Below are 24326 nucleotides of genomic sequence, written 5' to 3'. Positions count from 1 at the left end.
TTCACTTTCCCCCCATAACCAAAGGGGGAAAAAGTAGATATTCTCAACAATAACAACAAACTGGAGTTCTTTCAAGAAGCAAGAACAGAAAAAACTAGGATTCTCTTATAGCTGAAACTTGGGGGCATAGCTGAGACTTACAAAATTTACAAAAATATGACCATGTATACACCTATTAAGCTACAGGTATAGATATGTTATGAGTGAACCTTCTTTCACTTTGTATTATCTCTTAGCATATGACAGGTAGGGCTCTTGCGCAAGCGTAAGAACATCTGGCCTTTCAGCTTGATTGTACGTCAAGCACCGACGAATCAACTCCTGAGAAAACCAAAGAGAGATCATTCTATCAAGTATCACTATTAAACTGGAAAAAGAAAAGCAAGGAAGGTAAACCAGATGTTACATTCATATAACGAACAATTGTCAATTACAATAAGAGAAAGGATAATACGTCTTTGCATCCATAGAAGGCTGACGTTGTTCGTATTGCAAATAAAATGAGTGAGAATAGCCACTCAACATGCGAGTTTGGAAGAGTGATAAGTTTGTAGTTATTGAGCAAGCAGAACTAGAGCTGACCCTAAGAGAACTTGGACGAAAGTAGTTATGACGGATACGATAATAGTTAACAGAGAAGATAGCCTAAACAGAATTCAGTGCAAAAATAAGCTTCGGGTAGCTGAGCCCAAAATTTTGGGATAAAGGTTGTGATGTGGTTGCGCAGGTGGCTTATTATTTCAAAGGTTGTGATGTGGTTGCCCAGGTGGCTTATTATTTCACCGGAACCAGGATTTTCAAAGGCCATCCTAGCCCCTTTACCTGGTTGGGGGGCCTGAAAATAACTCCACAAATTGGTTATATTTTAGAAAACTAATGTAGAACATCTTTTTTTTGCTGTCGTCGTCGTCGTCGTCGTTGTTACGTGAAAATCTGGTTGGGGGGCCCCTTTAACCCAGCTTAACTTCTCCAAACTCAATTTGTCAGAACTGTTTATAAGCTCGTCAAAGTTCTTTAACTCATGATTTGTCACCGAACGGAGCATTTAACTTCATTGCCTTTTTACAAGTATTATATATTTAATTTGAGCAGTTAAGTTTATTCAATGAGTTTTGTGTTTGGTAAGTTGCTAAGTAAATGAAGGGTCTTAGACACTGAACTTTATGGATGTTACTTTAAAATCTTGTGCGAGCCGTAAAACCTTGTCGAAGCCCATTAATTAAACAATATTTGAAGAGCTATAAAATTTTCTTCAAATATTTTACAAATTTGTGGAAGCCTAAAACTTAAAACCAATAAAATGAAATAAATAACAAATAGAAATGAAGAAAGTAATACTGTAGAGATTAGACTCCCAAAACTAAATGGCACATGCAGCATGTTACAGTCAGGTATTAGATATGTTTAACAGTGGAAACATGTATAGAATTAAACTAACTGGTTTATATGAACCAATTTCACTCACCTTTGCCTCATTTGAGACAGATGGCTTCGATGGAAATTCCACCTTGCGAGCATTTATTATAGTATCCTCACGAAGTATTCTCTCCTGGGTCTGATCATGCCCAAAGGGGCGTCTACCAAACAGCATTTGATATAACATGACCCCAGCTGACCATACATCAACCTGAATTCAAAAACAAAAAAAATCACGCAAAACTTACTACCTTTGTCATTTTCAGCAAAAGAAAAAAAAAGGATAAGTTTCTATATATAAATTAGATTCTATGATCTGGTTTTAATACCTTTTGTCATTTTCAGCAAAAGAAAAAAATGATAATTTTCTATATATAAATTAGGTTCTATGATCTAGTAAACCAGAAGGCTAGCCTAGTCAAAGTCAAGCTCTGGAGCTTGCTCATTTACAAGGCTTAAAAGCTTAACATTAACAACTAACAAAATGAATTTAAACATAAATGATTATGAAGGAAACAAAAGTAAACCACAAAATTATTTGAATTGCAAAAACAACCAAAATGATTAAAGTGAATACGTATGTATTTGTCTGTCAACATTAAAGAATGATAATTATCTAGACATGCCAAAGCAGGAAAATAAATGAAAATTATGAAATGATACATAGAGAGAGAATAAAATGTGTATGACAAAACATAAAAATGATACATGAAGATTAATGCAACTCTATTCTCACTTTTGGAAATCTGCAAAGGTGCCACAGAAGTTTGACGGATAAGAGTACAACAAAGCAAATATAAGTATATTTTCAATCATTACCATAAAAAAGATGATGTAAGTAAAAACTAGAGGTCTTTACACCAGAGGCTTTCTTATTATTCAACATAGAGATAGATCCGTTCCAGTATCTTTGGAAAATTATGTCATGCTTCCTTTCTTGATATCAAATGAACTAAAAGACTGGTGAGATTTTAAATGTGTCTCTCATTTTTTTCATCTTGGTGCAGGTCTGAGTATTTGACATTCCAACAGCAGGATCTCAATACGCAAAAGAAGAATCTGTTTTGAATATAACATATGATTTGGGCATAACTGCAGGGATGTAAAACAGAAAGTTATGAAACGATACAGACCTTAGATGATATGAAGGGAGTCTTGCTGAGCTCAAAACATTCTGGAGGTAGATACCTGAAAGTTTGTCAACTGCGATTAGAGCTAACTGGGGCTCCAGCATGTAGATTAGATAAAGTTAAGCAATATACAGCCTCTGATATAATCAACCCCTGGATCTCCCATCTACCTCCATAAAACACATACACGCACAGGAAATAATAACAGAAAAAGAATAGGGAGAACCCCCATAAAACACATACGCGCACAGGAAATAATAACAGAAAAACCTCCATAAAACACATACGCGCAGAGGAAATAATAACAGAAAAAGTTTTTTTTATTTTGGAAGGGGGTGGGGGGATGCAAATATCTCTAACTTAAAATTTCATGTGTTTTGATTCTCACTGAACTGTAAGTTAATCAATTTGATAGAAGCAAAGGCAATTTTGCAAGTTTAAGTTGGTATTGTCTTCCAAATATTAAAAGCGTTACTTCGTACATATACCCCTTAAATCATGTGTGCCTGCAAAACTACCCCTCAAATCATCAATTTTGGAAAAACTACCCCGATATCGACAAACCATCAACTTTGACAGGCTAATTTGTGACAACTATGTAAACATATGAAAAAAGTAATTAAAGTTTACCTCAACAATTTGATGACTTGAAGGTTTTTAAAAAAAATGATGATTTTGAGGGGTAGTTTTGCAAATACCCATGATGTAGGGGGTTCACATACAAATAACGTATGATTAAAAATTTAAATTTAGTCACTAAACATTTTTAATCACACTAAATGGAAAGGATTCATGTAGATAAACTAAAAGATTTGTAAAATAGGCACAAAATAGAATGTGCTAACTATTATGTGTAGAAAATAACGGCCCGATGAATTTCATACGAATTGAGATGCCATAGCTAAGTTCCCATGGTTGGATTATGGTACCCTAATCAAATGAAACAAATCTAAAATACTGATGGAAATTGATAATCTTACCAATATGTTCCAGCTCCCTGGGAAGTTAGCTCCATACCCTGGGATCCAACATCATCTTCCACTATCTTGCTAAGGCCAAAATCCGTCACTTTTGCAACACCAACCTCATCAAAAAGAACATTTCCAGGCTTCAAATCATAGTGAATAATCTTTTGAGATCTCTTGTTCATATATATAAGGCCTTGAAATATCTGAACAAATATAATCCTAGCTTCCCTCTCTGAAAGAATAGGTGTTGCTTTAAGGACGGCATCAAGATCTTTTCCTAAATTAAATGAAGAGAAAAGGGTATAATTAGAATCTATGCATGAATCCTGGTTCAAAACACTTTATAAATGAAACAGTGCATATGAATTGCAACTCCTACAGCTCAGATGGTTATGCTATGCTTTTCAGAAATTTGGTAGTAAAAATCAACAGTTAGCAAAACTTATGAATACTAAGAGGAATCATTCGCCTTCGGTCAATAATCATAGATATAGGTATTGTGCACTTTTGGCATATAGTCTCCAAGATAAAGTAGACTTCTGGTTGGATTCATTACAAAGAATAAAACGTGCAACCATGGTTTAAGATGACAGTGATATTGATATTTGTATTTAGGTAGAGTTCTCATGATGCATGTCTTGCTAAAAAAAATTAAAAGACAGGTTTTGAGATGCATAAGCAATAAAAACAAAAATAAACTAAAGAATAGTTATTAATCAGGAAAATTATTAAATATAATAATCTCAAGAAAATAATTTCAAGGAACATGCAGACGTAGTTCAACTCAGCTTAAAAAAGGTAATGAAGATGTAGCGATACAGAAAATGTTCATACCGCTGCAATACTCCAAGACAGTACAGAATGTATTGTGGTCAATCTCAAAGATGTCCCATAGCCTAACAATATGAGGATGCACCAGGGTCTTATGAATGTTGTATTCGCGAACAGCATGGCGTATGTAACTTTGCTTTTTCTGTTCACTCCATTGAGCATTCAAACCATGGAGCTTGCAAGCAACATATCTATGCTCTACCAAGTCAAAAGCCTGCTTGAAAGTTTGCACTTCAAATCACTCCAAAAGAATACATGGTCACCATGCCTATGAAGGCAAAACAGAGAACTAGTATTTGATAGAAATAGCCCCAAGAGGGATCTTATGCTATATTTGTTACAGTCTAAACATAATAGTTCACATAGTATCACAGCAAGGATTTACCTTGTAAACTTCACTAAAGCCCCCCTTCCCAAGAAGATTCAATAGTGCATAACGCTGGTTTAAAATCTGGAAATTGTTGAAACGTGACCCATCTTCATCGCGTATGCGTTTCATTTCACGTATCAACCTTGCCTTTTCAAGTTCATAACGATCTCTTTCTCGAAGACAGTTTTCTTCTTCCTGTACCAAAGAGAAAAAAGAAACAAATCTGACTACATACAAGTGAAAAGATAAAATATCAGGGCTCTCAATTGCATTAAAATTTCTATTTCCACAAAGCCCATGATAACAAGATACTCTTAAAAAAAGGAACACACCTTTTTGATGCTTGCCAAACGAGATTTACAAATTTCATCCTGAATAAGAAAATCTTCTTCAGACATGCCACTTTCAACATCATTTCCATCGCCCTTATCTACCAACAAGAAAAAAACCATATATAAAGATGAAATCAATATTGATTTACAACAAAGAAGCCGATGTAAGATTTGCAAGTAAGTATAACATTTACAGTACAGAAACATTGTTGAAACCAGTTAAGTTTTTGCGTGGATATTACATAATCCTGGAATGTGGTCAACAAACACGGGTGGCATACTAACCACGTTCTCATATATTGGAAGATTTTGAACCATAAGAAGACAATGGTAAGAAAAATTAGGCCAACTGAATTTCATTTTAAAAGTCATTAATGGAACATTTTAACATCTTCGTTCTGAGTATCTAGCGGCTAATGATCTGATCTAACCAGTGTGTATAGCTCTTACGTTTTGAGAACCTAAAGCACAATTTCAAATTTGAAGCATAGTTACGGAGACAGTTATGTTAACACACATTCGTCAGTTTATAATCACAAAGTTGGAATGGTCACATGACTACAATATTCGGATTTTGCATACCTGTCTAGCTTGTAGAACCATACTTGCCTCCCTACTATTAATACTTGCACAATATAACCTAATAGTTGGAGCATACTTATTCAGACTCAAACCTCATTTCCTAAGATTTGTTGAGAAGTTTACTATCAATAATCAGGCTAAATATCGGGAACAAACTAGTCATCAAGGCTAGGCTACAGTTATATCTGTAAGCTCACCACTTGAAACCCTGTACGCCAATCATATCACAACAATCAAATCGAAGTATGCCACAGAGAATAATGAGGAATATAGCATTACCAAACCCTTTGCATGAAAATATCATTTCTCACCCATGGAAGTATACAGATAATAAGCATAATAATAATAATTGTGCCAAGTATTTGCCACCTAGACGTCAAACAACATTGTAAATCAGGAATGTTGTAGACGAACTAGGCACTTAAATAAGAAAAGCAACCAGCAGACATTTCCCCTAGGCTTCCCGGTCAGACTCCTAGCCATTTGTATGCTCCAAGTAGGAGAAACAGGACAGAAATGTGAAATGTGTCCAAGAATTGCAAACAAGTGTTCCAAATTGAAACACGTTCGAGTAAGTCCTAACACATCTGAGTAGTGAGGAATTGTCAAAGTCTGTTTTGGCATGTCTGACATAAGCATTCATAATAATACACATATTTTACACTTTAGCATGATCTGGCAGTACATAGTTCAGTTAGAGATATTGATCGTAAATTCATAATTGATTTGGGTCCAAGGTACATAAAGTATGAACTACTAGATTAACAAAGCTGGAAAAACACAATATAAAATAACTTCTAGAACTATATAACTGATCGCCATAGGCCTCTCAACCTTTGATGAATTTACTGCCATATTAGTGTGCATAAGCATTAAAGACGAATAAGAGGCAACCATATCAACAGAAAGAAATTTCCCATATGTAAATATGTCATTAGCCTATTGTGCAGTGGTATCAAATTCATAAACCTAATATGGAAGCATAAATTTGCCTGTGCGTGTAGATGATTTATGAATATGTTTATATAGACCTCTTGATATTGAATGCTACAAAGGACCAACTAGTACCCTGGTGAATACAATCCAAGAAAGTCACTGCTTTTTAACCAGAATTTATGAAACACATTTTTTCCGTCTAAACAGGAAAGTTCCACAGTTGCCAAAAGGTGGGTCTCTTCGATATTCACATACTCAAAAATAGAATACAGCAATCCAGATTAATCACTATTACCATTTAATGTTGCACCCAAAAAGAATAGACTTGGGAAATGATTGTGGATCAGGAGAGTGAATAACTGTACCAGATTGTCGCTTTTTAAGCGATTTTCTGTGTCTTTCAATGGTCTCCTTTGTCTCCAGCAAAGATTTCTAGATAAGAAACAAGATCTCGTAATCACATATTAGTGTTGAAAAGAAAAGAAATATAACGATATGGAAGGAGCACAACAAATACAGAGAGTATCAGAGCTTTGATTTCTACGGAGCAGTACTTTTTAGTCATACAAAAACAAACAAGCCAAAGCAGTTGGAGGAATTAATTTAAGACCTCTACTCCCATAACTGCAGTTCAAGTATTTTTTTTTTCCACCAATCGATGTTATTAAATTTTTGACATTTCAGCAACTACTTACATAATTAAGTTATGTAAAATTTATAATTGAGTATGTAGATGCAGATGGTGATTGATTGTTGTCGTGTCTATATTGTTGGTGTGTCTATCCTCTACATGAATCTGGAAGTTCATTGAATATAGCACACCAAGTAAGTTCAGATTGTATAAAAATGAAGTTTCCATTTGTGGTTATAGTGGAAAATATGCTTCGTCTATCGGATAGCTCATATGCATTTTAAATAGATAAGATAAAAAACATGCATAGCAAGCCTTTCTATTCTTAAACAAAAACCACGTCTAGATTAAGTACTAAGTCTGTTTGATTTATATTGTTAGCTCACAATCGATTTATATTCTTGGGTAAAGAGTTTCCTTACATTCTATTAAATTTGGTTTTCCGTAGGTATCAGGCTCAAACCTCATTATTTGCAAGTTAAGTATGTTTATTTATTTATGCTAACTTATTCTCATTTACTTTGACTTTCCAAAAGAGTCAAGTTCATGTTAGAGGATTCTCTACATAAAAAAGGAAGCAATGTGTAATAATCAAAAAACATTTTTTGCTGGGCAATAAGTGTTAAATTGATGCAGGTGGAATTGGAATCCTATATCTCTGTACATTCTAAAGTGCTTTCATATTGATAACATTTTTTTCTAAGAGCTTACACATCTATGTAAAAGAAATATAAGAACCAACACAAGAACTATCACTACTTTATGATTCATGATTCCACTTTTATGCTTACGGCTAATGAACATGGCAACAAGGAATCCAGCAATCATTACAAAGGACCTACATCTGAACCATTTTAAATTTTGGGTAATGAAACACAACACAGTTAAAAGTCCACACCTCTGCGAGTGAGTTGCCATGCGATATGAAGTAGAAATAATTGTGATGAATAACTTACAAGATGAGCATTAATATCCTTCAGCGTCTGTCCATCTTCCCATGTCTCAGATATTACAGTTCCAGCTCTGTACATGTCACATGTAATAGATAAAATAAGGAAGAAGAATATGGGAATCATGTCAGTAATGTCAGCACATTCCAATTGGAATGGTTGCATGTGCATGTGTCCATGTGTGTGTTTACATATGACTGCAGAAGCAAGGCATTGGTTTGGGGTTTGGATGTGACGCTTAATAGCATATTATACTATGCAGTTCATACTAACTTACAGCATGATTCATAATGCATTGACTCCTAGTTTAGTCTTCATGTAGCATGATTTCTTCTACATGATACTTAAGAAATGAATGTCAACGTTGATCATGCAAAAAAGTGAGATCTGGAATGTCAATTTATCTTGCAGACCAGCAATAACCCAAATATTGATAAGAACTATTTCGATGGTGATGATCAAAGATAAAACTTCAGATTGGCAATGCTTGATTATGGAACATATTGCAGATAATACATAAACAGAACATTTGAAGATAAATTAAAAGCTAGGTGTTTATGCCTGCCTGCCTCAAACCATATGGAGAGTTATATAGCTTATTCTCAATAGTAATAGATCATGGTGGTGCAGAAGCCTCAGTATAGACTACCTTCTAGATCAAATTGCCTCATCCAGATTAAATGTAAGCTCATTAACTGCAAGGCGTTGTAGTAAGCAAGGCAGTTTTATTCTAATGTTTGAAAGAAGCATGCAAATAGAATATGTGACTAGCACAATAGTTACTGAGGTGTCGTAAAGCAAGTGGACAGATATTCATTATGATAAAAGATAAGGTGCGTTTTTAAGTGCCGAAGAACTATGGAGGTTTGACTAGATTCACAAATTGATACTTGCTTGAGGTGGTGTAAATGAATTCGAGAGCCTATATCAAAGATTTATGCTCAGAGAAGTAGTTATGTAGCAAGCTTCTGGTTTCTGATCACAATTTCACAGTTTCTACTGACAAATTCCTTTGAGTTGACTGAAACCTCAAGGTAAGAAAAGTTCCTCCACTAGAAGCTAATCAAACTTCCTCCAGAAATTTCATGCCTGGTAGAGTATTTTTTTAACTTTCTACCCTAAAAGCTTGTAAAGTATACTGATATCTATAATGCTGTCAAAAAATAAAAAAAGTTTTTCGAGTCTTCAAGATGATGAAATCTATGTAGTATGGATTCATCTATCATGAAGATTTGTAGATCTCAGACAAGTTAACACACATCAGAAACCAAAACCTTTTGGACACTCCTCAGATACAAGTAGGATAGTTCTCAAATGTGCCCTCGATCATATAGTATAGTTTATAATTTAGGACAGCTGTCAAACACTTCTCAGACACGTCTGATATTTCTCATGTATAGGCTTAATCTAGAAGTTTGTGTTCGAACTTGAGCAGCGACATGCCTTTTCTGAAGCCTAACAACCTTTAGCAATTCCACATAGAAGAATCCAAAGGGTTGAGCTATTTTGCTTGTATTATTTAGCAGGCAAGAAATGCAGAAACTTGCTATCTAATTTTAACAAGGATATTGGGTTATGTCTATGTAATATCCGTGTAATATAAATGGAAGAAAAAAAGCTGACGCATCATCCGACAACATAATGGAGGCAATGTATGTAGAGAACTGCACTAATTGCTTTCACATTCCACTAAGGTTAACATGTCCTTCTTATTGAAGGTTTGCAATCATGCTATGCCGTAAAGCCCGTTTGGTACAAATTTCCAGCCAAAAGATAAAAATGCAAGGATTAAGAAAGTACCTGATAACTCCAACATTGCCGAGCCTCAGAGATTCTTGCCGTACTCGTGTTCTTGCTTCTTGCCTCTCTGCTTTTGAAACAGATATCAATAGATCTGATAGTACTTTAATTCGCTGCATTTGTATACATAAAAACCAAATTATGTTAGAAATATATGAAGCAGCGTACAATAAATTTTGACAAATTTTATACCACAAGGACGTCAGATAATAGTACATCAACCTAACTACATGGAAACATCAAAATGAGCTTATTAAATAGACAAATAAAAGTTACTCATGTTCTTTTTAAAAAACTAAAAAGAAAATTAGGATATATAGTTATGTTAAGAATCCTGACGAGATGTAAGAATCCACGTCGCAAGCTCCGAGAAAGTCAAAATAAATGGAAATCCTGAAGAGAAGGCAGAACTGGAACCGTTTCCAGTAGTCTTGATTACATTATATACCTTCCTAAGTTGGACAAACTTTACAATTTATATTCAAGGTACAGCATCTGGTTGAAACAAAATCTTATGCATGATACTCTAATATTACAAACTTAAAATATTCCCATTATCATAGAACTTTGACATGCACAGGCTGGAGTTGACATCACTCAACAAAATACATTGAAACATAGGACAAAGAGATAGTCTGCCTTTGTCAGGGGATAGCCAGGATAGTGATGCTCATCTAACGAAATCAACAAGAAAATCACTTTATTTCAATTCTCTGGAGTCAGCTGTATCCTTCCTCTTGATTCAGCTCGTTATGATTATGAAAAAATTTGGTTTACTTGGCAGCCTCCAAAACTTTCTTTGAAAACTGAACCCAAGTTCGTTTAGACCTATCTCCCTTTCTACTGAAACCTACAGATATGATTTAAAACTTATCCTGTGCGCCAAATGAACTGGTCTTTGCCGTGCAAGCTTCAGAACTTCAAAATGATTTTTCCGTGTCATAGTCTTGATATATGCTACCTCCAAACCCAGTTTCTATAAATGCACTCATTTCATTTTCTTTCTTTTTTCGTTCTCATATAGCAGTGCATCCATCTCAACAGTATCATTGCAGTTACACAGTATCAACAGAAATCTACCTGAGAAACAAGATGATGTGCATTCTTTTCTGTTATACAAGACACTTGACATCCATTTTACTACCATATCAGAATAGATGTCGATGAAGAACATTAATATGCTAAAGACTTTTCAAAGATCGTAAAACCAATTTTTGGTAACTAATAATTTGTATTATTAGCTAGAGAGAGATCATTATGTCGTTCCCAGTTTTTTAAAAAACAATAATGGCTTAAGGAACCAGATGCGGTATTCATCATTATCGCGGGTTAAACTAACATAAGCTAGTTAAAGCTCTCAAATGAAGAAGGTTTAATTGGTTGCAAATTAAATCATAAATTCTTTCACTGGCCATTGGATCTATGAATAAGATTCTTCCGTTTACCAAGGAAATATGCATTTTCTGGAACGTGTTATCAAGCAACTAAGAAAGTATGCAGTACAAAACACGCAAAATGAGGTTATTTAAGGTGTGGATAGTAACATCAGGGTCTTCATCCATGTCATACAGAAAGATCTCAAACAATTATTAGCATTACAACTAAATCTGATGCCACCTCCAAGAGAAAAGGGACCAAAGCACACAGATTTAGGGGGTATTTGGGAGGGTTATTTTTCGGTCAATTAGCACATACATATCTAACCCTTTGGTAAATCACAAACAAGCAAGCTTTTAAGTTGCATCGGAAAAAGGTAGAATTCTTCATCTTATAAAAAACTAGCTCATAAGCTGACCTAAATTAGCCTAGGTTTGACGAAGTAAATGACTTTTCTACATATACAATTTTTATAAATATTTTGTCATGAAAAGCGAAAAGCTAACCTATCCTAAACAGCTTCTAACGATAAGCCCCCCTCAAACACCCTCTTAATGTTAGAAGTCTAACACCTTTCCCAATGTGGATTTTCCATGATTCATACCAAATGGTACACTTCATAGCTCCTACCATATTCCAGAACAGAAATTCACGGATACATATCCTGAACTTCCTAATATTGGCCAAAAACTGTTCAAAATGATCATATTACCAATACAGGTCAAGTAAGTTGAATCATACAGTGCATCTATGTCGCAAGGACACTTATTTGAATTCAACTGCTAAGCACCCATGTTGAACAACCATCACTCTATCGCATGTTCAAACTCAAATTTGTTTTGTTTAATGTGCTGATTCATGCCATGTCCAGTCTGACATTCCCAGTTCTTAGATGAACATGCTTGACCTCATTGTTGTGACCGCAAAACTATACTACGAAATGTGTTCAAAAGTTTCTGTAGTATATATCAAGTAAAGAGCTTCATATAAAGACCTCCGTGAGTTCTCATGTGATGATTTTAATCCATTATATTATGACCTTGTTTCTTCAGTTCCATCCATCACTCTATAATGTTTCAGAGGTTCATCTTCAATAAGCATTTTGTTTCTCTATAGTCTATTCTCAATGCTCATGAAAACACTCAATGCACCTAATTTAGCTTAAAATTTCCATGTGCTATTGATGAAGTTGCGTCAACACTAAAATACCAATCAACCTTGAATTGCCCATAATGTAGATTAGTGACCAATCAATGTTAAATTGCCTATAAAGTAGATTAATGAATGGAAAGACAACTCCTGAACGAATTCAAATCTTCCTCCAAACTTCAGAATCTCCCAATGGGTCTATGGAAAACTTCCTCGATTCGACCATATTTTCCAACATATTAATGTCTAGATTTTTCTATTAGCCTCATAATTTTCCTAAAATTCCACATAGACTAGCATTTCGAACTGTTCCTATATATTTCTAGATAATGTAGATTACAAATTAATTAAGTTGCCATTACTGATTATTAGACCAGACTGTGATGGCATCTAGAGCTATGAAAAATAAAAAAGGAGAGAAAAAAATAAAGCATGTTTTTGATCATGGAACCAGGTGTTCTGCATGCAATTAATTTGAGATATACAAATGTCATGACTTTCTACTTTTGAACTTAAAATTGGTAATCCATTTAGTAAAAAAATAAACAAAATTACATCATCATGCAAGTAGTAAAGTTCTTTGAAATGCGTGGAAACGGATCGAGTAGTGAAGTTCACTAACATAGCTACAAAGCTATCTTGAAACTTAGAAGTTGACTGGTGGGTCACGCTTAGATGAATAAATTCTGAATGGGTAGAGAAGAGATCAGAGTTCTTCCATTGACCAAAATGACTGGAACTACTTCTTTATCCTAAGAAATAGAGAAAGAACCAAATATTACAACCATGACACCCGAGCCTGAACTTAAGCAATATCTCAATGGTTGAATGTTAATTTTTACTCTTGCATTAAATGATTTTCTTCTTGCATCAATGAACCAAGATTTGCCAAGGCGCTGTTTCCTAGATCAATCAACTCCAGAATCCATAATCAAATTTCTCTCATTATGCAACACTAACTTGTTATCTAGTCGTTTTAATCGTCTTTCATGTCTTCCTAAATTTAGGGTTCCTTCAAATGAATAACCATGGCCCACAAATTACCCTGAGAAGCATTTAGGAAAGTTCCATAAAATATATCATTGCTGAGTAAACACAATTAAAACTTTTAAAAGGTTAGGAAACAATCTTTCCCCCTTCTCTTAAGCATCCCATGGTCGGAAAAATTCCCCCCATCCTCCACTCCTACCCGGAAAAAATAAAATAAATAAATATATTTTATTTCATTCCTTAATTCCTGGAGAAAACTAGATCCTGAAGCATACAGCGAAATATAGAATTCCTTCAAACACTAATAGAGCAATCATTAAAACGCTTTCCAAGCTGCTTCTTACTTAATGCCTTTGGCAAGTTTGAGATTCTTTAGCAGTTAGCACTTTGTCAAACCACTCAGCATGAGTGATCCTGACTTAACACTAACATAAGTGCATGGAAATAAACATACAACAGAAATATTAACACAAGACTAACTGGCAATTGTTTAAATAGGTGCATGCCAAATATGTCCATTCCATAATGTCTTCACTGGATATTCTTCCAACTTCCAAGACTTCAACATTGAGATCTTTTTCTCTTAAGATGCAACATACCTTCATCACTGACTGCATAATTCCGTCATTTAATGTAAATTCACATGTTTAATCACTTATTGCTTCCCTAGGCTGCAATAATTATTCCATCTATATAATTACAGGAAAGTTAACAGCCTTGCAATTGGATGCAAAATTATTTGTTGATAAACCAGTTTATATATCGCAATACATATACACAAGTATACCTCGAAGAGAGCACTCTTTTCGTTACAGTTTACTGATTCTTTCAGACAATCAGTTGTGTTGGATTAATGCCCAATTAAAACAGAGTAAAGGAAAAGTAACTATATTATGTTAACAAATAAACTGAGAGAAATGCAACCTTTGTCTTCATTAGATGGTCATGCTCTTTAAGGTCTTTCAACTCCTGTTACATGGGAAGAATGCAACTAGATCATTTACAGCTGCAATGTATTATCTAAGCCAGCAGAGTTATCAACATCAACTGATATATCACTTTTACCTTCTCTAACTGACGGCAGAGTTGCTGATGTTCAGTTGTTTCTTGCCTTGATTTACTGAGGTCCTCCTCCAATGATGCAATTTTTCCACGCAATACTGATATCTCTTCCTAATTTCAGCACATGAGACATTCATTGAAAAAATATATAAAGTGAAAAAGGCTGAATAGTGAATATGTAGAGTCCAAACACTCTCTTAGACCTATCCAATGCAGTGTCAACTATCAAGATATCATACTATCCTACATGAATGTGGATCCAACAAGATATGCATCAAAAGATAAGGAGGTAGTTGTGTTGGTCTCCACAGAATATATATGTGATACTATACATATGTGCACGAAAATTAAAACAATTCAAGTAGCGCACAAAATGTGCTGATGTAGGTCGGTAAACAATAAAAATGTTCCAGCAAGCGAACAGAAAGGTACATGTAACCTATAGCATAGAAGAACATACATCACTAGACATCATGTTGAAAGAAAAATGAAACAATATTTTATACCTGTAAGGATGCTGGTGCCCTTTCATCATTGCTAAGTTGCTCTCTCGACCGTACGTCCTAAAAAGAATGACAATCTTTTCAAATGCAATAAAGAAAAGACAAAAACAAAAGGGGAAAAAAAAGAAAAGTAGTGAAAATAGAAACGGAAAAAGAAAATTATAAAAAGGGTTAATAAAGGTTTTTCTCTGATAAGAGTTCTTTTCAGACGCTTACAAGACTAGTACACAAAGTTAAAGCATGATACTATGAAAACATTGTTCCAATTCTTTTTGTCAAACTATCTCACACAATGAACTAAAATGAGCTAAATTTGAAGCTGAATGCATTGAATAAGGTGCAAGTTGAAGTTGGAGAACAACATAGCAGGCTAAACCAATATTTTAATGTGGCTCAATCTCATTGTGTGCATATACGTAGGGATACTGCTTATGAGCAGCCACCTTCTTTAGCAAAATGGGCTACCAAGAAATGGAATGATGAGGTCCAGCTACTCTGATGTGATCATTAAAACGAGTCTCACAATTTGTCTCTCTTAGCAGCTAATTTGCAAAATGAATTATCACCTGTACTATACCTTTTTTTTTCAAAATACAAACATATATACTATATGTATTTTATACATATATTACCATTTTATTAAAAAGTATTCAAGTAAACAATGTTTTATGGCTCATGGATTTTGTGGTGCTCCCATTACGCATATCACTTAAATTTCTTACTACTCATGCTTTTACCAGCCCTTTGTTTTAGCAAAGGATACTCTATAGAAAAGGGAAAAGACTTATGTTTAAGGATTAAATCAAAATAGTTAGCATATCACAGGCGATGGAGATCATTCTAACAGAAATACCACATTAACGACTTAGACAATGCATGAGTTCTTGCGAAGTGATCAAATGCATATATCACTCTTAAATCTTTGACTAATCAACATAAATAAAAGTAAGGAACCATCATAAGGGAGATGAATATGACAATTTTTTTCATAAATGAGAACATGATAGACCAATATTTTGACTATTTCTTTTCTTATTGCGCAGAATACGAACACTAGTAATAAGAAAACAGAACCAATAAGCTAGAATAGAACCTTCACATTTGGTAAATGCATACCTTGTGTACTAAACTCTCATGATGGCCATTTGATTGCGAAACTATTGAAGAAGATATTGAGCGCATATGATCAGAAGCCTTGGAACCACGGCCCCTACCTGTTACGGAGCGACCCCTACCACGACCTTGTCTCTTCTTATTTGAGTCATCCAAACTTGGCTTTAGGTCAATAGCATCTTGAACCTTTATCCTTCCATCTGCTACTCCCTGGGCATTTTATTAATAAGCAAATTTCAGCAATTGAACAGTGGGTGATTTTGCAAATTAAGCCTACATTAAAATACTTCAGAAATGTTGGGTCCTTTTGTTCTGATAATGTTTAACAAACAATTTACCAGTAATGTTATTTGTCTAGTGTTTGTGTTTTCTTATTTATTCTAGACAAACAATAGGTTGGAGGATGGATGAAACTGAGCTTCAACGATCATATCCAATTAAGGTTGGCGGAATTATGGTATGAAGCCTATGCAATTCAAGTTGAAGATCCAAGTTCAAGCTTTATCCACATGTTTACCAAGTCGAGCTCATTGAAGACCTTCATCAAGCTTGGGTATATAGTTTATAGTGTTTATAGTATAGGTTTATACTTGTGTGTTAATGTTTTAAGCTCATATTATTCACACACACGTATTTGTTGATTTTATCAAAATATAGGTGTTTTTGATAAAATATTATTTTATTAGTTTATAGATTTCAACATCACTTTATACATAGTTTATCAAGTCTATAAAAACATTTCACAAAGTTTCAAAAGTTTATTAAGTCAAATGTCAAAAACATGTATGTTTAGTTTTCATGTTTTTGAACATATTTGAAAAATGAAGAGTTTTCACATTTAGAAGGTGATTTTTGAAAATCAGTTTTTGTAACATGTGTATTATCATGTCTACAATCATTTCCCAAAGTTTTATATTTTTTGATTTTATTTGTTATTTTTAAAAAGGTTTAAAAATCAGATTTCTGTTTCAAAACAGGCTGATAACCTGTTATCAGTCGACTGATGTGTCGACTGAAGAAATCGTCTGGAATGTCAAAAAGTTTCTGTTTTGTTTCAGTCGACTGATCAGTCGACTGATGAGGCCATTGGTCGACTGGACGAGGTCATTGGTCGACTGACGAGTTCATCAGTCGACTGATGATGTGTTGCTGGCCTATAACGATCAGCTCATCAGTCGACTGATGAACAGTATCAATCGACTGACGGCCCAACGGCTAGTTATTCCAGCTTCCTGTTTTTTTTTGTCTTTTTATTGGTTTTGTTGGTTTTCTCTTGGCTTTGGGGTTTCCTATAAATACCCCCACATATCCTCAGTTCATTACTAAGAAGAGAAAAAGTTTTAACAGAGTTTACAAGTTTTGTTTAAAGGGTTTAAGTTTGTTTAAAAGTTTTGTTTGTGAAGAAACTTTCACAAGAGCAAGTGGAGATCATCCTTTGGTGTTTAAGCATTCAGTCTTCTCTCTCTCTCTCTTGTTATCTATAGAGAAGTTTTTCTAAACTCTATTTCTAGCTATTTATTATTTTGTTCATAATTTCCATAAGCTAGATTTATTTGAGTTTAGTTTGTTTTATTGAATCTTATTGTTACACACACTCACTTGAGCTTATAGTATTTCATACATAGTATAATTGGGGTTGTGAGAGATTGTAACTTTGAGTTGTGCTTAATTGAGTTCTTACATTGTTTAAAGAACAATCATTTGTTGAGTGCCTAAATTGTAAGGTTCACCTTGTAATACACTAGTACACCAAGAGGAGTGTGGTGAGACGGAGTCGTCCCAATAGGAGTGGGGTAGGTCGTAATGCCTAGAGAGAGATTGTAATTCCTAAACATACATGTGTGGTGTAAATAGTGGATTTCTCCCCGGGAATGGGGAGCGGAGACGTAGGACGAAATGTCCGAACTCCGTGATCATATTGTGTGTTTACATTGTTTATTTGCGCACTATCACTCTTGTTTGGTTATTGTTTACTTTACCCTTGTGTTAGTTTATACATATCCTTGCTCATATCTTGTTGAATATCATTCTTGCTAGGATATATTGTTAATTAGTTTTAATTTGGCATAAATCAGATTAGATTAGCGTAAACCCTATTCACCCCCCTCTAGGGTTCCTTCCTAGTGGCATTAGGATGCTTTCAATTGGTATCAGAGCACTTTCAAGAAATACTATCAAGAGTTGCTTTTTTTTAATCAACAAGTATGCCCATGCTAAATGAAATAAAGGTCGTCTAGATTTATGGAGTTTGAGATGTATCCAAAATGTTTAGGTTGTTAGTAGGAACATAGAACTCGTCCTTTTCTATATTCTTTCTAGGATGAAATATAGTTGGATATAACATTCACCCAAAGAGCATAACAGAAAGTGAAACGATACTTAAACAAAAGTAATTTAGTTAGTAAAGCATAAATGAAACTGCATGAAGTGTGATCCTGAATGATAACAAAAAACGGTGGGGTAACAGGAAGATGCAAAATATACTTTATCGTAAAGGGCACAATTTTCCATTTAAAACTTTGAAAGGTAAATTCCTGGTATGATGTCCATTTTCAAAATTCTACAGACAGCTCAAGAAAAAAAATTCCTCGAGAAAGAGAAACAGGTTTTGGATCCTTTTCTTATAGGCTTTGGGAGTGGAGAATTGACCTCCTCATTAGTCATTCATATTCCTCCATTGGTATCTATGCAATTATCATTCATGCCAAATATAGCTATCATCCTACATTCTCGTCAATTCCATTAACTCTTTTACTCAAAACAAATTATAATCTTCCAATAAATTATACATAGTGTAACTAAGTGGATTGTCTAACTGTGATGAACCTCAGTAAATGCATCACCATAGGTAAACCAAACAAGAGGCCCATGAATATAATTTTTTACTGAGCTAGAATTATCAAATTATTTAAAATGCATGATAAACATAATGCAGTGTGAAGCAGGCTAAGATCAAGTCATTTCCTCAGGCTCAATTAGAGGCTGTTGCAGAAACAAAGGGTATGACACATAAAATATGATAAACAAAATGCAGTGTGAAGCAGGATAAGATCAAGTCATTTCCTCAGGCTCAATTAGAGGCTGTTGCAGAAACAAAGGGTATGACACATAAAATATCAAGTCATTTCCTCAGGCTCAATTAGAGGCTGTTGCAGAAACAAAGGGTATGACACATAAAATATGACACCCAAGCCTCCTGATAAATCTGGATAACAATGTGTAAGGTCTTGATAAATGCAATTTTTAATTCCAAGTTGAAGAGAAGCCTCTCAGTATAAAGAAAGAACCACTGTTAAATACTTCCAAATAACGATACATGATTGAATGGGCATAAGTTACTCAAGCGAAATCATGTGCCTCTAGATCATTCCAAGCATGGACACATAGCATGACTTCATATTGCTCCATCGTAGAATCTAACTCAAGTCTAGAGAGAGAAAGGGAAAAACACAAACTGTCTCAACCAAAAAACAAAGGGAATGACTCATAAAATATGAGACCAAAGCCTCCTAACAAATCTGGACAACAATGTGTAAGGTTTTGATCAATGTTGAAAATAGCGATAACGTATAGCGTAACGTTTACCTCCGGTTAGGTTACAATAGCGATAACGCATAGCGTAACGTAGGTTAAATAATTTATTATTATTTAAATAATTTATAGATATATAACATTCAAAATAAAAAATATGAATAATCATCGTAATTTTCAATTTCACAAATCAATATATCATCACAATTTCACACCAAATCAACCATGTTTGCCTTAACAATCAATCCAAAAGCATAAAATACTTCAAGTTCGAAACCAAAAAGGATCCAATGATCCATAAACTATGAAGTATGAAATTATTAGGTTGGGTTGGAATCCATGAAAAAGGAGTGAAAATGGGAAGGGGAGGCGGAACTGCGGGCGGCGTGAAAAAGGCGGCGTGAAAAGGGCGTGAAAAGGGGAAGGGGAGGCGGAGCTGCGGGCGGCATGAAAAAGGCGTGAAAAGGGGAAGGGGAGGTGGAAAATAACCTAAGTTATAACTCAATCACAGCCGTTCATTTCTTTTAAAAGCAATCTAAGCCATTGACAAAATAACCTAAGTTATAAAACGTTACGCCGTTACGTTACGTAACTTACGTTATAGCTAAAATAACCTACGTTATTTTGTCTTTGCGTTATTTTCAAACGTTACGTAACGTTAAGCTAACGTTACGTTACGTTAAGCGTTATTTTGCGTTACGAAACGCGTTATTTTCAACACTGGTTTTGATAAATGAAATTTTTAATTTTCAAATTGATAGAGAAACCCTTCAGTGTGTGTGAGTGTGTTTGTTGTGGTGTGGTGGGGGTGTGTGTGTGTGTGGTGTGTGTGTGTGTGTGTGTGCTGTGTGTGTGTGGGTGTTGATATGTGTGTGTTGTTGTGTTGTGTGTGATGTGCTGTGGTGTGTGTGTGTGTGTGTGTGTGTGGTGTATATATATATTATATATATATATATATATATATATATATATATATAAAGGACCACTTTTGATACTTCCAAATTATGATAAACGATTGAATGGGCATAAGTTATCCAAGCCAAATCATGTGACTCTGATCATTTCAAGCATTTACACAATGCATGAGAACTTCATATTGCTCCATTGCAGAGTCTAACTCAAGCATAAAGAGGAAAAAAACACAAACTGGCTCAACCATGAATTGTTCTGACAATGAAAGCAATACAGGGGTTTGTTGACGCAAAGGGACTAGAGAAAGCTTGAACAAATCTGGAAGACAGATCACAAGAAAATTTTCTTCCTATAACTAAAGATTTATTCTCATAGTAACAATCCCTAATGTTATCATTACATGTTACACTTTCCTTTAACTGAAAAATTATTATCGTAGCAACGATTAATATTTACATCACATGTGATACGCTCTGTTGTTTGAAATTGGGCTTGATTAATAATACCACAAATTCCAGTTCCAAACATTGTGCATGTATTCATAGACGAGAACCTAGAGATAGATCAAAGTGTTGGCCATGTAAGATAATCAAGATCTATACTACAAAATGGACCCAAAAAGGTCACGTGTATTTGCAATGACTCTTAAGTTCATAACTTAGAGAGAACATTAGAACTTTTATTACTTTAATTAGAGGAACCGAGACAATCACATTAACTCCAAGCATTATCAGAGAATTAAGGCGCACGTTTCAAGTGAAGACAGTCTATCAAATGGTTATTAAAACTAGAATCTATTTCCAAAAACTCAGTTGGACTTTCAGAGGTGTTATCATTACACTAGCAACTTGGTACGTTTTCCCTGCAGAAAACCAATAGTTACAATAACCCAATCAAAGAAATGAGAGAGAAACGCCACTCGTACTCTACATTTGTGGTATTTATACCTTCACTCGTGGTGGTGAATCAATGACTTTCCTAGGGACTTCAGAATAAGATAGATAACTTCTCCTTTTGAAAAAATTTCAAAAGTTTTCTCATTTAGAAATTGCAACTAAGCACTAGATATTAGCCTGACAGTAACTTCAGAATCTGAATTCTGATTGTAAGTAAAACAATGAGGGAAACATTTGTCCCTCGGTGGTAGCTAGCTTATAGTTGAATATCACCAGCAACTATCAGAAACAGTATATTATGCCTACATGATGAGTAAAAGAGGGACAAAATTTGTTGACAGCTAATTTGTTTTTATAGTGAATGCTGAAAAGCAAAAGCAGAATAAATTCCGTCCTACAGAGAATCACAGTAATCAGTAAACTGTACGATAAATGAACAGCATTAAGCATGACTAGTCAGATGCCATACATAATTTGAACTGTGTTATTGGAATTTCACCATTTAATTCCAAACTGCATATATACATGTAAACCATAAACAAACTGAATTTGATTAAATTCAAGAACTAAAATGTTTAATACCAGGAGTACGTCAATACACAGCTGTGAACTAGGATCTTTTTATATTTTCATTTTCGAAATTGTTTCGGATTTTTGCAAGAGTGAGGTTTATCATTAATTGTCAACTACGTGTAGGCATCCAAAGAAAAACAATGTCTACATTTAAGAAACAAAATGTTTAACATCAGGAGTTTCTCAGTACATAGCTTCGAGGTAGATGTTTTGACAGTTTTGTATTCATATGTCGAAATTGTTTTCAGATTATTGGACGAGTCGGGGCCTGTCTAGTCATAGTGACACAGTTACAAACTAGAAACTACAGACAAATACTAATACAGCAAGACATGACACTACCAGAAACAGGAAACTATAACAAGCAAAAATTTCATGTATCAAAAGAACACACCTCATAAGTTTGTAGCGTCGCTTGATCATCCTCTTGAATTTTTTGCCTTTTCTGAATATTGTGTTGTATCAAAAATTCCCTGCCATTCTGAACAGGTGATAAGCACATTCAAAATCAGGTGTCTATACATCTTTATAAGCAATAATAGGAACTTCTAAATGGATTTACAGACACCTCATCTGAACTCTGAAGCAAACTAATGTACATTGCTTATAATAACTTAGATCGAATCAGCAATCAACAAACAGTAATGCCTCATCTAATTGAACACACAACAAAAGAATGAGACCCATGGGCCTTTCAAACAACAATGACATTGAGTGGATCTCCAGATCTAAATTTGCATTATGAAGCAACAAGTAATTTACTAGACAATAGCCAAATTGCAGTCATAACCATTATTCACAAATTCTATAACAGCAATAATATCAGGACTTCACATGTTATCCTTGCATGAAATATTTCAAAATGAACTTTATATTTCTAACAGATCTATCTCCCAAAAAGAATAGCAATTGGATAGAATAGTGCAGCTACGGCAAGTTGCTAGCTTATTTGGAAAGAACATGACCTTCTTTTCAACTCAAAGAGTCAGCCTGAAGAAAACATCATGAAGAATGCATCACGTCTTGTGGAGTTATGGCTTGATCAGCTACCAATGCATAAAAGTAGATGACCATGTACAAATTTCTAGTTTATTCTCATCCCTCATCTTCATGTACTCTCATTTACATAAATATCCCTCATTTTTACTATCGATTCAGTTAAAAAAGACTTGCAATTCGAGATAGATTAACATAGGCAAGCGCCCATCATAAACACATAAGTAAGACAATGAGGTAAATATCAGAAATTTCCAGACAATTGCAAAAAAAACTCAAATGTCATAGGCAATGGAGCTCACATCATCATCAGAATCGCTTGAAGATTCCGGCAGCTCCTCGTCCGCTGCGAACTTCACCGAGGTGATCGATTGCCACGCCGAGGACTGAACCCCCGGAGAAGACGACGAGCTCTTGCCAGCCATTCGAGCTTCCAGCTTCGCAAGCTTCGATGGAAGCGAGGGATCTGATGGATTCGACGAGTTCGATAAATGCAACACAATGTCATCCGGCATGGCTGAGATCGGATCAAGAAACCCCCCCCACAAAACCCTAGAGGAAATTCAGCGCAAGAGAAACCCTAGAAAAAATTACGAACGGGATGCCTAACGTGCGCCGGGCCGGCTAGAACGCGCGGCACCGGCAGTCTGGTGAAAGAGAGGAAGGAATTAGGGGCGTTTTTGGGAAGGATAGTAGGGGTGTTTTGGGAAATGGTGAAAGTGGACTCTCTCACTATTTTCTCTCTCTCTCTCTCTTTCACTCTATTTTGCGATGTGAGGTTGAGAGCAAAGCGAGTTGCCCTAATTCAGTTTTGCTAGCAATTGAGGAGAGGTGGCGAGGGATGGGCAGGCTTTTTTCTAAAGAGGGGGCTTTTTTTATATTTGAATTGTATTGTATTCTACATTATGAATTGAATATTGTGTTTAATATGGTTATTTAGTAAGGGAGATGTATTTAGGGTTTTTCGTGAGTAACTGAAAGCTGTGAAATTGAAGATCTTATGTAATGCATTTAGGATTTTGACTTTTGAGACAGAAAAAGATTCATGTACAAGTTCTAGGATGGAGTAAATTGGGTTGGGCGGGGCTATTAAAGGACCCAAAAACTAAAAGCCCAAAACCAACATTAGAATTCATTAGTCAGATCTCTCTCACCCTTCCTCGCTCCCCTTCATTTGTCTCTTCCTCCCTCTATTTCCAAATCTACAAAGCTCGGAACTTAATTTCTATTTGGTTCCTCCATCTCCACCTAATAATTGGCACTTCTACTATCATACCC

At 34.9% G+C, this 24326-nt stretch overlaps 1 protein-coding gene across 1 annotated transcript; it reads right to left on the bottom strand.

Annotated features, from left to right (window-relative positions):
• LOC109841526 (serine/threonine-protein kinase TOUSLED) lies at nt 7-23833 on the bottom strand. The gene is made up of 16 exons (XM_020410515.1): nt 23351-23833; nt 22447-22533; nt 16144-16350; nt 15031-15087; nt 14528-14635; nt 14387-14431; nt 9947-10059; nt 8153-8219; nt 6931-6997; nt 5048-5145; nt 4731-4910; nt 4349-4559; nt 3527-3791; nt 2550-2604; nt 1466-1627; nt 7-321 (listed from the first exon to the last, which is right to left on the bottom strand). Exons 1-16 carry the CDS (start codon nt 23561-23563, stop codon nt 226-228), a joined length of 2031 nt encoding a protein of 676 aa, XP_020266104.1. The 5' UTR covers nt 23564-23833; the 3' UTR covers nt 7-225.

This window comes from Asparagus officinalis, chromosome 1 (genome assembly GCF_001876935.1).
Source record: "Asparagus officinalis chromosome 1, Aspof.V1, whole genome shotgun sequence".
In the NCBI taxonomy this organism is placed as follows: domain Eukaryota; kingdom Viridiplantae; phylum Streptophyta; class Magnoliopsida; order Asparagales; family Asparagaceae; genus Asparagus; species Asparagus officinalis.
Note: the sequence above shows the minus strand (reverse complement) of the source record. Positions and strands in the feature narration are given on the sequence as shown.

Coding starts and splice junctions, on each gene's coding strand:
- LOC109841526 (XM_020410515.1), bottom strand. CDS start 23,563: ATGCCGGATGACATTGTGTTGCATTTATCGAACTCGTCGAATCCATCA. Junction 8,220..9,946: donor GGCAATGTTGGAGTTATCAG/GTACTTTCTTAA, acceptor TGACATGTACAG/AGCTGGAACTGTAATATCTG. Junction 5,146..6,930: donor GCTTAAAAAGCGACAATCTG/GTACAGTTATTC, acceptor TCTTGTTGGTAG/ATAAGGGCGATGGAAATGAT.